General features: G+C 44.5%; 1 protein-coding gene across 1 annotated transcript in view; it reads right to left on the minus strand.

Moving 5' to 3' along the window:
- LOC311318471 (E3 ubiquitin-protein ligase CBL-like) overlaps positions 1-11,844 on the minus strand; it is a gene marked incomplete at both ends in the record, with an annotated part of 44,538 nt that extends 32,694 nt beyond the window's left edge. The window contains 6 exons of the mRNA XM_084449821.1: positions 553-690; positions 1,044-1,165; positions 3,054-3,210; positions 3,423-3,569; positions 10,440-10,687; positions 11,701-11,844. Coding sequence (XP_084305947.1) covers positions 553-690; positions 1,044-1,165; positions 3,054-3,210; positions 3,423-3,569; positions 10,440-10,687; positions 11,701-11,844 — 956 coding nt within the window. The remainder of the gene's footprint in view (positions 1-552; positions 691-1,043; positions 1,166-3,053; positions 3,211-3,422; positions 3,570-10,439; positions 10,688-11,700) is intronic.
- Between the last annotated feature and the right edge of the window lie 303 nt (positions 11,845-12,147).

Genomic DNA, 12,147 nt, shown 5'->3' on the forward strand with positions numbered 1-12,147 from the left:
CCACAGGTATAATATTATTATATATGTCTGAACCACAGGTATAATATTAAAATACATGTCTGAACCACAGGTGAGGTATAATATTAATATATATGTCTGAACCACAGGTATAATATTAATATATATGTCTGAACCACAGGTATAATATTAATATACATGTCTGAACCACAGGTGAGGTATAATATTAATATACATGTCTGAACCACAGGTGAGGTATAATATTAATATACATGTCTGAACCACAGGTGAGGTATAATATTAATATATATGTCTGAACCACAGGTGAGGTATAATATTAATATATATGTCTGAACCACAGGTATAATATTAATATATATGTCTGAACCACAGGTGAGGTATAATATTAATATATATGTCTGAACCACAGGTGAGGTATAATATTAATATATATTTCTGAACCACAGGTATAATATTAATATATATTTCTGAACCACAGGTGAGGTATAATATTAATATATATGTCTGAACCACAGGTATAATATTAATCTATAATAATATTGCATGTGATAGTCTCCGTGCTCGTGTACTCACAAGCCCTCCCTGTAGCCGTCGATGAGCGCCTGGAACAGGGGCTTGTTGTGGGGGATGGTCTGCAGGATGTTTCCATCCGCCGTCACGTAGCCGATGGCCCACTGGCCAAGCCTGGTGCAGCTCAGTCTGAAGATGTAGCTGGGAAAAGAGCACAGCCAATCAGATGTAGCTGGGAAAAGAGCACAGCCAATCAGATGAAGCTGGGAAAAGAGCACAGACAATCAGATGTAGCTGGGAAAAGAGCACGACCAATCAGATGTAGCTGGGAAAAGAGCACGACCAATCAGATGTAGCTGGGAAAAGAGCACAGCCAATCAGACGGGGGTCCAAATCTCCCAGAACCGCTGGACGGGTGGGCCGGCGTTCTCACAGTGTGTGTGTAGTATAAAAACAACTGTGTTTGAGTGATGAGTGTGCTTGTTGTATATAAACACATGCGTTGGTGTGTGTGTGTGTGTGTGTGTGTGTGTGTGTGTGTGTGTGTGTCTCACCTGCCAGGTTTGTGGATGAACCTTAGTAGTCGGGCCTTGACCTCGTCGTAGGTGAGGAAGGCCATGTACCCTGGATGTGTGACCGCTAGACTGTTCCAGTTCCTCAGAAGAGACGACCATGGCTACACAACACAAGCAGACAACCTTTAACCTTTAACAGTCTTGCTATCAACACAAATCTTAAATCTGGTTGCTGAGAGACTAACGAACAAATTCTCGCCTGTTGATTCTTTCATACAAAGATTCACCACCAACCAGAACAATTAGCAATACTGATTACTAGAGTGAGTGAAAGCCTGTGTTCTGAACCAGTACTAAAGATCGGGGGTGTTTACTGGGGTGGAACACAAGTCTGTTTACTATAGAGCTCTGCAGTCCTGCCCATTCAGAGCAGTGAGCTGATGCACTGCTACAAGCTACACTGTTAAAACATCTCCAGGCAAACGGGCTCCAGTTCAATTCTCAATGCTAATTTGAGGAGATCATTTTGGTTTGGGTATAGCAGGAGCTGGATGGTGCCAAGGCTTGTGGCGAGTGTTCAGTCTTGAGGGAGCGGACTGTCAGGGTCCCAGTAGGGGCCCTACTGTACGCTCCACGCCCTAACTAATGACAGAGAGCCACATCCCCACCTCCGCGCTCACAACATGCTCTTATGCGCTCAAATGGAATAAAAAGGTTGGAATTAACCACCCACACAGCGGTATGGACAGACCTCTTCCCTTTTTCTGGTTCCTTAGCTGGGCCCCAAGCCAACGCACAACCCTCCAGTGAACTTAAGCACAGCAACTGAGTTCCATGTATGGTTAGCTTGCCAAAAGGAAGAAGGACCTTTCTAAGTTCCTGCTTCACAGAACACACATAGCGGACATGACAACCTTTTTCTGGAGGTACTGTATCCTAAGTAAGTAAGCAGCCTTGAGAACCAATGGTTCTGGAGCCTAGAGATTCCTTAGCGTGAGGCGGCTTGATGTACAAGACACCCCTGGACATGACGCTAGTGTGTCACAGAGACTCACGCCCAATCCAACCCTGGATGCTGAGTGCCAAGCAGGGAGGTATTGGCTACAATTTCTTGTAGTCTTTGGTGTGACTCAGCCAGGGATCGAACCCCCAACCTCCCATCTCAGGGCGGACACTCTAACCACAAGGCCACTGAGCTGGTGGTACGATATGCCAACAGATGAGCGTGCTCAATAAGGAAGTGACCAACTGTTACAAAGTGCAAACCCCTGACTTCCTTAGTTTACTGCGTTCAAATATATTTGGATATCTTTTAAGTATCACTGTGAATGGCCTAAAATATTGTATGACTCACATATGATTCATACTTTTTTCTTAATGCTAACCAGAGTTTCTGGAGCTCAGAAGTCATAAAACATCTGATCTACTCTGTTCACAGACAGCTTCCGCCTCATGATCCCATCATACTGTACGCTGTCTCTTCTTGGACCAATGTAACCTGAATCGGGTCCAAGACACACAGGTTCATTTTCATCATGCCACATAATGTGTACCGAGGAATGGTTGAGTGGACTCTATAGCAGGGTTTCCCAACCTGGGGGCCGGGCCCCCCTTAGGGGGGCGCTAACAATCGCAGGGGGGGGCGCCAGGCCCCAGACAATTTGAGGCCTTAATATTAGCTAAACCAAAATTTGTCAAAGAATCATGTTATTGACATGTCACACAGAAATTTTAACAAAACACATGACATCATATCTGATGAAGGGTCAAAAAGCCTTGTATTTACAGCTCTACAATACCATATAAACTCAACAAATTAATCTGAGACTATGAATCGTGTCAACATTAATAATACTGCTACACTTGTGAAGCGCTTCATTGTCCCCTAACTTACACCTGATGGAATTCAGGGGGGGGGGCAAAATCCATCAAGTGTTAGTTAGGGGGGCTCTGGGGAACCCCTGGTCTACAGGGACAGCCTGACCGCCTGAATGGCTGAACCAGACTCCAGGAGGCAGATGACACAAGCCTTGTGTGTTGTCCCGGTACCTGGAAGAGCCTGGTGAAGATGTCGAACTCGAAGACGGAGATGTAGTCGTTGCAGGTGAGGTCGATGGTGGACTTGAGGGCCATGGCCTCCAGGCCCGAGCTGATGGGGTGGAACTCATGGAGCGCCTGGCGGAACGTTCTCCACGGAACAATGGTTCTGCAGAATGGATGAGGTTCTAGTTGAGAAGGCATATACCTTTCATTTGTGATTATGACAATACATTTGACGTTTGATGGTTTCATCGTTGCAACTAGATACTTATGATCCAACCCTACAACTTTTGTACACTTATCATGGCTGTCTGGCTTGCTTGGTTATTCTTATGGTCAGTGTTTGTTTATTTGTTTCTGGTCAACAGGATGACTCACTTGTCAGCGAAAGACCTCCTCCAGAACTCGGCAGCGTCTGCTTTGGTGATTCTGAAGTTGTCCCCCTGGAAGAGACCGTTGGGGAAGATGGCCTTCAGCTCGGCCAGCATGTGACTGAAGATCAGAGACAGCTTAGTCAGATTCCGCCTGCCAAGGAGAGAGGAAGAGAGTAGGAACATCCTGTCAGTGATTCAGAGGAGATCAGAGTCAGAGTCATCCCCACCCTTACCCCTGAGGTTAACCCAGGGCATCGTCATCCCCACCCTTACCCCTGAGGTTAACCCAGGGCATCATCATCCCCACCCTTACCCCTGAGGTTAACCCAGGGCATCGTCAGGTCTTTGACATTTGCCCCAAGCTTGCAGGAAAGGCTTCTGTTTGGCAGAACAGAACAGTGAATCACAAGCCTAGTTGTAGAGAAGGTTTCATAGCTGTAGAGGAGGTTTTATAGTTGTAGAGAAGATTTTAGGGTAATACTGCATTATTTGGTGACACAAAAAATGATGGCAATATCCTGGTTGTGTGCTGTGCTATGCATATTGTGTGTGTGTGTGTGTGTGTGTGTGTGCGTGCGTGCACGTGCGTGTGTGTTTAGGCTAACTCTCTGAAAGACCTTTGATGGCCTTAGTCTTTTCTCCATCTATCAACCAAGTCTGTTGATCACACTCTGTTCATTCAGAGATAAATGTGATTGAGATTCTTGCCATCAGGGGCACCCTGATGGATCATGGGTAAAGGCGCGTACCACGTGATGACTGGTCCTTATCACAGCGGCCCAGGTTCAAATCCGGTCCCTGTGCTGCATGTCCTCCCCTCCCCCTCCCCCTCTCTTCCTGTCAGTCTACACCAGGAGTCTCAAACTCAAATTGGCTTGGGGCCACTGCTGGTATCGTCAACTCATAGGAGGGCCACGTCAACTTCAACTACTACTAACTATAAGAAAGTGCAATATTTCGGAAAATGTAATTTTTTATTTCCATAACTAGACTCACAACTCAGTCACTAAATGTTGCAAGACTATTCCATAACTAACATTTTCATCATACAAATTCAAACCGGTTTCCATTCATTTTAATATATTTTAACAGTTAGTGCTGCAAATCATTTTTCCTTACTTTTATTTTATCTTGAATAGCCTACATTTGTACTTTATTCTGTTTTAGCTGCAAGATGCATCACTACTGTAAGCCTGCCCTGGACCTGTACTTGCATTTATTAAAGTTCAAGTTTGTTTCTATTTCTTACCAGACACTTGAATACATTTGTAGGCTACTGCTCTATTTCTTGCCAGACACTTATCTTGAAAGACTGAGACGTTAGCCCTCTCAGCTGTGTGGCTCGTTTTTTCCTCTCGTCTCCCTATGACACTGTTCTCCATGTTTAGTAGTGAATAGCTCTTGACATTATATTCCTTTAGAACGGCGACTTTGTTCTTGCATATCAGGCAGGCAGCATTTCCATTGAACACCACAAAAAATACTGCAAAGTCCATCTTTCTAGAAACCGTCTGTGTTCTTAACGTTAGTTAACCATGAGAACAGCCTCTCGGTGGCAAGCTGCATTCCGTTAGTTCATAGTCGCGTGCTGATTGATTGCACCTGTGACTGTATGCAGTGTTCACCTCGCGCGCTGCGCACAATAACAGAATTTCGCCCCACGTTTGAGCGACTTGAATTTCACATTGTAGGCCTGCCGTGGGTATATAGTAGTGTGTACTAGATGTTGATCTGTCTACACAACCTGAAGTGGGTATATAGTAGTGTGTACTAGATGTTGATCTGTCTACACAACCTGAAGTGGGTATATAGTAGTGTGTACTAGATGTTGATCTGTCTACCCAACCTGAAGTGGGTATATAGTAGTGTGTACTAGATGTCGATCTGTCTACACAACCTGAAGTGGGTATATAGTAGTGTGTACTAGATGTTGATCTGTCTACCCAACCTGAAGTGGGTATATAGTAGTGTGTACTAGATGTTGATCTGTCTACACAACCTGAAGTGGGTATATAGTAGTGTGTACTAGATGTTGATCTGTCTACACAACCTGAAGTGGGTATATAGTAGTGTGTACTAGATGTCGATCTGTCTACCCAACCTGAAGTGGGTATATAGTAGTGTGTACTAGATGTTGATCTGTCTACACAACCTGAAGTGGGTATATAGTAGTGTGTACTAGATGTTGATCTGTCTACACAACACAGCCCAGGGGGGGTTTCCTTCTGAAGAGTCGACTACACAAGGTGCTTGAACTTGAGAGAATTTCACACATATTTGTATACAGTTCTGCAGCTTCTCAAGAACATCTTAGAGACTGTATTTTTCTGTTTCTTGGGAAACGGTGAAATGTTCAGTAGGACCAGCCCTAATAATTCTATGAATTCTTTTTTTTTCTCAATACTTTATCTAGACCAGACCAATAGGCTGTACAATATGTGTGAGCAGAGAAATGCTGATAAAATCTGCGTGGCCTAAAAAGCAAGCAAACAGGATGGGTTTGAGCTTACTGAGAGCTTTTCTTAGAAGAAGAGGAAGTGACGGTTTCTTTAACATATCACTTCATCTTTTATACATTCTTGCATCAACAACATAACATTTTCCTTTGTATCACAAGCTCCAAACATACTCAGATATTTTCCAAATTAAGTATTTTTTCCCAAAAGTAGGCTAAATGGTTCAAATTACTAATTACATGTAGGCTTCTGCATGCATGGAACATTGTTGTGAGATGTGAAATGGCTTCTTTAAAGTCTTATCTCTCAGCACTCTTTCAGTAAGAAACCGCTGAAGAGATTCTAAAGAACCACACCATCACATCGCCCGTTTAAAGAACCACACCATCACATCGCCCGTTTAAAATGTTTCTGCTCTGTAGATCTGCTCAGGAGTATCCAGCACTGCTGAGGTACTCAGAAATACATCGGGCAAACCTCCCCCACATCGGGCAAACCTCCCCCACATCGGGCAAACCTCCCCCACATCGGGCAAACGTCCCCCACATCGGGCAATCCTCCCCCACATCGGGCAAACCTCCCCCACATCGGGCAAACCTCCCCCACATCGGGCAAACCTCCCCCACATCGGGCAAACCTCCCCCACATCGGGAGAACCTCCCCCACATCGGGCTAACCTCCCCCACATCGGGCAAACCTCCCCCACATGGGGCAAACGTCCCCCACATCGGGCAAACCTCCCCCACATCGGGCAAACGTCCCCCACATCGGGCAAAATGTAGAGTAAGCCACAGGAAAGCTGCCAAAAAAACATGTTTTTTGATGGCTGGACATCAAGCAAAAACTAGTAACGTAAGACTTGTATTAAATACTTCTCTCTACTAAATCTAGACCAGTGTTTCCCAAAGACTGGGTCACGACCCATGTGTGGGTTGCATGGAGATTTTATTTGGGTCCAAATACATTTGCAGAATTTCTTTCTTCAGTCTTTTGAGCTACATGAGGGAGCTTGTTGGTTCTCTCTGCAGCCGAGTCGCGCACGGTAGCGATAGTTTCGGCATCTGGTCTTTTTTTCCCGTGAGCCATGAGCGAGTGTGTGTGAATAAAGTGCAGAGGAGCAGAAGCGTTTGGTGACTGGTGTGGAGGAATGCCCTTCTGGTGTGACCAACAGGCTCCCGCTCACCTGAGAACTGATGCCTTGTGCAGGCGAAACTCTGTCTTTGCTAGTACTGAATATTCATATTGTTCTGATAATTATACTTATAACTTTGTAGTATGAAAGGCTACCGTAGCCTAAATTCTGTTTTATTGATGAAAGGAAATAAAAACAATGAGTCTGTTAACTCTGCCTGAATGCATTCATTTGGTCTCATTTATAAAGTATTTAACATGTGTAGGCCAGGCCTATATGTTCTCAATAACACGTGCAGAAAACAACGTTTATTGATTTGATTTATCAAACGCATCTCTCTTGGAAATGGCTGGTTGACCTGTTCAAGATAATGAGATGGTGCAAATGGCAGTAGAAACGGTCAGGGACGCTCATTTAGGCTCAGATTCGCTCTTCTCATGATTTAGAGGTACGGCCTATTGGGAATTGTGTCACGATAGTTCGGCATTTTTTGTGTGGGTCCCCAGAAGAAAAGTTTCGGAAACACTGCTCTAGACTATTCAAACACTAGTAACCTAAGACTGGTATTAGAAAATACTTCTCTCTACTACTAGAATATTCCAACACTAGTAACCTAAGACTGGTATTAGAAAATACTTCTCTCTACTACTAGAATATTCCAACACTAGTAACCTAAGACTGGCATTAAAAAATACTTCTCTCTACTAACTCTAGACTATTCCAAGCCTTTGTCTTCTAAAATATCTCTGCATTCATTATTATAACCTCCTTGATTCAGTCACACTTAGATCCCGATTACACTACTACGTTTTTACACTACTACGTTTTTACACTACTACGTTTTTACACTACTACGTTTTTTGGTGTTTTTCCCGAAAGAGACCTACGTTTGCATCTAGCAATTACACTACCACGGCCAAAACAAAGCTGGAACCCGGAGGCGGATCGATACGACCGGAACCCCGTTTTGGAGGTGGAAATCCAGAGCTGCGTTCTAGTGTAATAGGCAGATCTGTTCTAGTGTAATAGACAGATCTGTTCTAGTGTAATAGACAGATCTGTTCTAGTGTAATAGACAGATCTGTTCTAGTGTAATAGACAGATCTGTTCTAGTGTAATAGGCAGAACTGTTCTAGTGTAATAGGCAGATATATACTGTAACGCTGTGTTCACTACACATTAAAACAATCAAACAGGTGATTTACAAGTTTGAGTTATATAGTAGGCTAGCCTATCTAGTGGATACTATAGTTAGTATACATTTGGAAATAAGAACAACAGGAGTCACGCAAAAAACAGCAAGCGGATAAGAATGTAGATCTAACTTAAACTGTATTCAATGTTTACAGGTTCCCCCAAAAAGTAGACATTTCAAATCATAACCCAAACAAGAGTAGACACTTCAAATAATAATATTCTCTCTTCAAAGAAAAGTAACTGGCAAAAAGTTAAAAGCCTTTATTGAGCTATGGCGCTATACGCGTGGGTAGGCTCCCCAGCTCAGTCTGTGTTCCCGACCAAACATCTCCTTCATCACACCTGTCTGAACTGAGCACTCCTGCCCTTTTCTTTAGGAATAATATTCTCTATTCAATAATCGAATTCAGTCCAAATGTTCTAATATACAGTATAGTCCTTTTAATCAGTTTATTTTATGTCCATCCATTCCCTCACGTTATAGTTCCCATATTACGAGGAGAGGTGGGCTATTAAATGGGTTTGTCAGCAATCCTGACCTGTAATCATTGAACAAGCCTAGGAACTGGTTTGTTCACGTGTGAGTCATTGATCCAAAATCAAACTAGGAATTGGATATGGAGTTTGGATTAGTGGAAAAAAATGAGAAGAGGAAGTTAGGAAGATGTGAGGCCCGTCTGTGGACGACCTGATGATGTGGTGAACAAGGCAGGCCTGGTCTATCTATCTATCTGAGCTCCAGGACCAAGTAAGGCAGGCCTGGTCTATCTATCTGAGCTCCAGGACCAAGTAAGGCAGGCCTGGTCTATCTATCCGAGCTCCAGGACCAAGTAAGGCAGGCCTGGTCTATCTATCTAGGTGAGCTCCAGGACCAAGTAAGGCAGGCCTGGTCTATCTATCTATCTGAGCTCCAGGACCAAGTAAGGCAGGCCTGGTCTATCTATCTGAGCTGAGCTCCAGGACCAAGTAAGGCAGGCCTGGTCTATCTATCTATCTGAGCTCCAGGACCAAGTAAGGCAGGCCTGGTCTATCTATCTGAGCTGAGCTCCAGGACCAAGTAAGGCAGGCCTGGTCTTTCTATCTGAGCTGAGCTCCAGGACCAAGTAAGGCAGGCCTGGTCTTTCTATCTGAGCTGAGCTCCAGGACCAAGTAAGGCAGGCCTGGTCTATCTATCTGAGCTCCAGAACCAAGTAAGGCAGGCCTGGTCTATCTATCTAGCTGCGCTCCAGGACCAAGTTGGGTGAATGGATGGACTTAATTTAGTCCTCTTTGTAAAAGTTGATTCCGCTCAAAAACATTAAAGAATAAAACAAAAAATGCAGCAACAGGAAGTAGATGAGATGGTGGTTGGGAAGCAAAGGGAACTGTTTAAATTAATGGCGATATACATGGCTGGGTTCGGAGTTTACAACCATTCATCTATTAGAACATAAATAAATAAAGGGGAACAGTTAGGCTATAATATTGTTATCACAGCAGCACTGATTGAGATTGAGCAATTAGAGATTTAAATAAAAGGAGGCCATCTTTTTGGATTTGTCATAAAATAATATTTTAAAAGCAAGGAATGCGCATCAGACATGGAACACACACGGGGATGGAAATGTATTTGTTAGTTACTGTTGGCGTTGGTTGGACGGCTCGACAGCTGCATTTAATAAACTCATAACATTATAGACTACGCTACCAACCAAGAAAAATATATCATTGATTGCTGTAGCTCAAACAAATCCCCAGTTTGATATGCTCTTATATGGTGGTGTGATATACTCTTATATGGGGGTGTGATATGCTCTTATATGGTGGTGTGATATGCTCTTATATGGTGGTGTGATATGCTCTTATATGGTGGTGTGATATGCTCTTATATGGTGGTGTGATATGCTCTTATATGGTGGTGTGATATGCTCTTATATGGGGGTGTGATATGCTCTTATATGGTGGTGTGATATGCTCTTATATGGTGGTGTGATATGCTCTTATATGGGGGTGTGATATGCGTTTTAAGTTTTGCGTGTAATCGTGGATCGTTTTCCCCGTTCAAAAACGTAGCCATGGACCTCCGTGCTGGCGTGATCCAGGCCTTAGTCAACCATCTAAGCCTACTTTCATTATCTTAGAGGCAGAGTCATGCCTGGATGTTACAGACTGTCAAATACACACATTTCTTGTTTCAACCTGGCTCGTAGTTCAAAGAAAGGAGACCATCTCGCCCCCGCCAACCCCCCATATTCACCTGGGCTGGGAGTTCTCCTCGTACATGCGCTCCTTGGCCTCCTTGAACAGGCTCATCGTCTGCTTGATCTTATTGGTCAGGTTCTCCATCACGACCCGGAAGTACTCGTTCTCCCCCAGCGTCTCCATCTTGCCCTCGTAGCGGGAGAGCACGGTGCGCAGGTGCTGGTAGGTGTCTGGCAGCAGGTCCAGGATGTACGGGGGGCTGTTCTTCAGCGCCACCTTCGGGTTCTGGCACAAGCGCACCACCTGCAGAGACCCGGGGGGTGGAGGTGAGGTCAGAGCAGCCTGGAGAACACTAGAACATTCCAGAGAGACTGGTTATGTGTTGGATGTTTATACACCGTGTGGGCTGGTTGGGTGAGATTGCCCAACGTCAAAGAGCTGCGAGGCAGAGATTTTTGTAACACCGTTGTTCCCTCTGAACGACCGAGATGGAAGATGGAGAGAATGAATAAAGACAAAAAGCCATAGAGAAGCAGTCAGGGAACAGACCAGGGCTGAGTTTCCCAGAGCAGGCCTATGAGTGAGCTAAACATCAACGGCTGACTGGAGCCTGAGACTTCATAGCGGCTGACTGCTTGTGGCTACGCCAATTATTTACAGTCTGGTTGGTGTTTGTAATTCCGCTGGCTCATTCAATACGGCCTAGCCACAGTCCCTTCAGACAGCATGGCCTGAGGGCATCTTTCTTGGAGATAGGAATCACGCTAGAGGTTAATCAACACTTGTTATGGGAATTTATTTTTCATAGTCAACTATTTTCTGTGCTGAGTTCAGTGTAGACTGCTTGATATTATAATTATTAAGAGATCAAAAATCACACATGCGCTCGATCTCTTCATGCTGGATTCAGACAACTAAAATAAACTTTGAGGGGAACTAAATGAACCAGTGACTTCCTCTGACAGGTTGAGGTTGCGTCCTTTGGCAATCAAATGTGCTGACACTGCAGGAAACGGTTCAATAGGGGAACAAGGCTATCATTCTTCTCACTAATGTAAATACGCAATCATTTATCTGAGCACAAGGAAGAATGAATACATTTTTGGATCAAATGACGTTGTGTTCTTATGGTGTTGCTAATTGCAAGACAGTCCACTTCTCTTGAGCTTGCACTCTTTTGTAGACTGAAAAAAACATGCAATGACAACGATTCATTCTTGGCTCAGACGGATATTAAAGTAACGTTATTCTGTATTTCTTCTCGAGTATTTAATTCAGCATGACACCAGGGGACACCGGGGGGTAATACTACCTACCTTATCCATAAGTTTCCAACATTTCTCCACCATTTTCTTGTCAACAACCGCAGGCTGATGGGGCTGGAGAGGCTGGTGATGAGGCTGAAACGCGTCCTTCATCAGCCCGATGAGACCCGCGCCCCTCCTGGGGTTTCCTGCCATGCTGGTGTCTCCGGCCGGGGGACAGACCGGGGGACAGGCCGGGGGACAGGCCGGGGGACAGACCGGGGGACAGACCGGGGGACAGACCGGGGGACAGACCGGGGGACAGACAGCCCCGGGGCTCGGAGGCCGTCAATGAATGAGAATTTTAGACAACTGCCGTGGTTGCAAATTCTCAGTTTTGTCCAAAAAAAATAAAAATAAACAGCGACTATTTCCCATGCACACCCGAACTAGCGAGCAAGTAGACGAGGTTATGTTAACCTGTTCTTGATGGAGAGAATTTTTAAAGAACCCAGTTTA

The sequence above is a fragment of the Borostomias antarcticus genome, assembly GCF_949987555.1.
Source record: "Borostomias antarcticus genome assembly, chromosome: 15".
Taxonomy (NCBI): Eukaryota; Metazoa; Chordata; class Actinopteri; order Stomiiformes; family Stomiidae; genus Borostomias; species Borostomias antarcticus.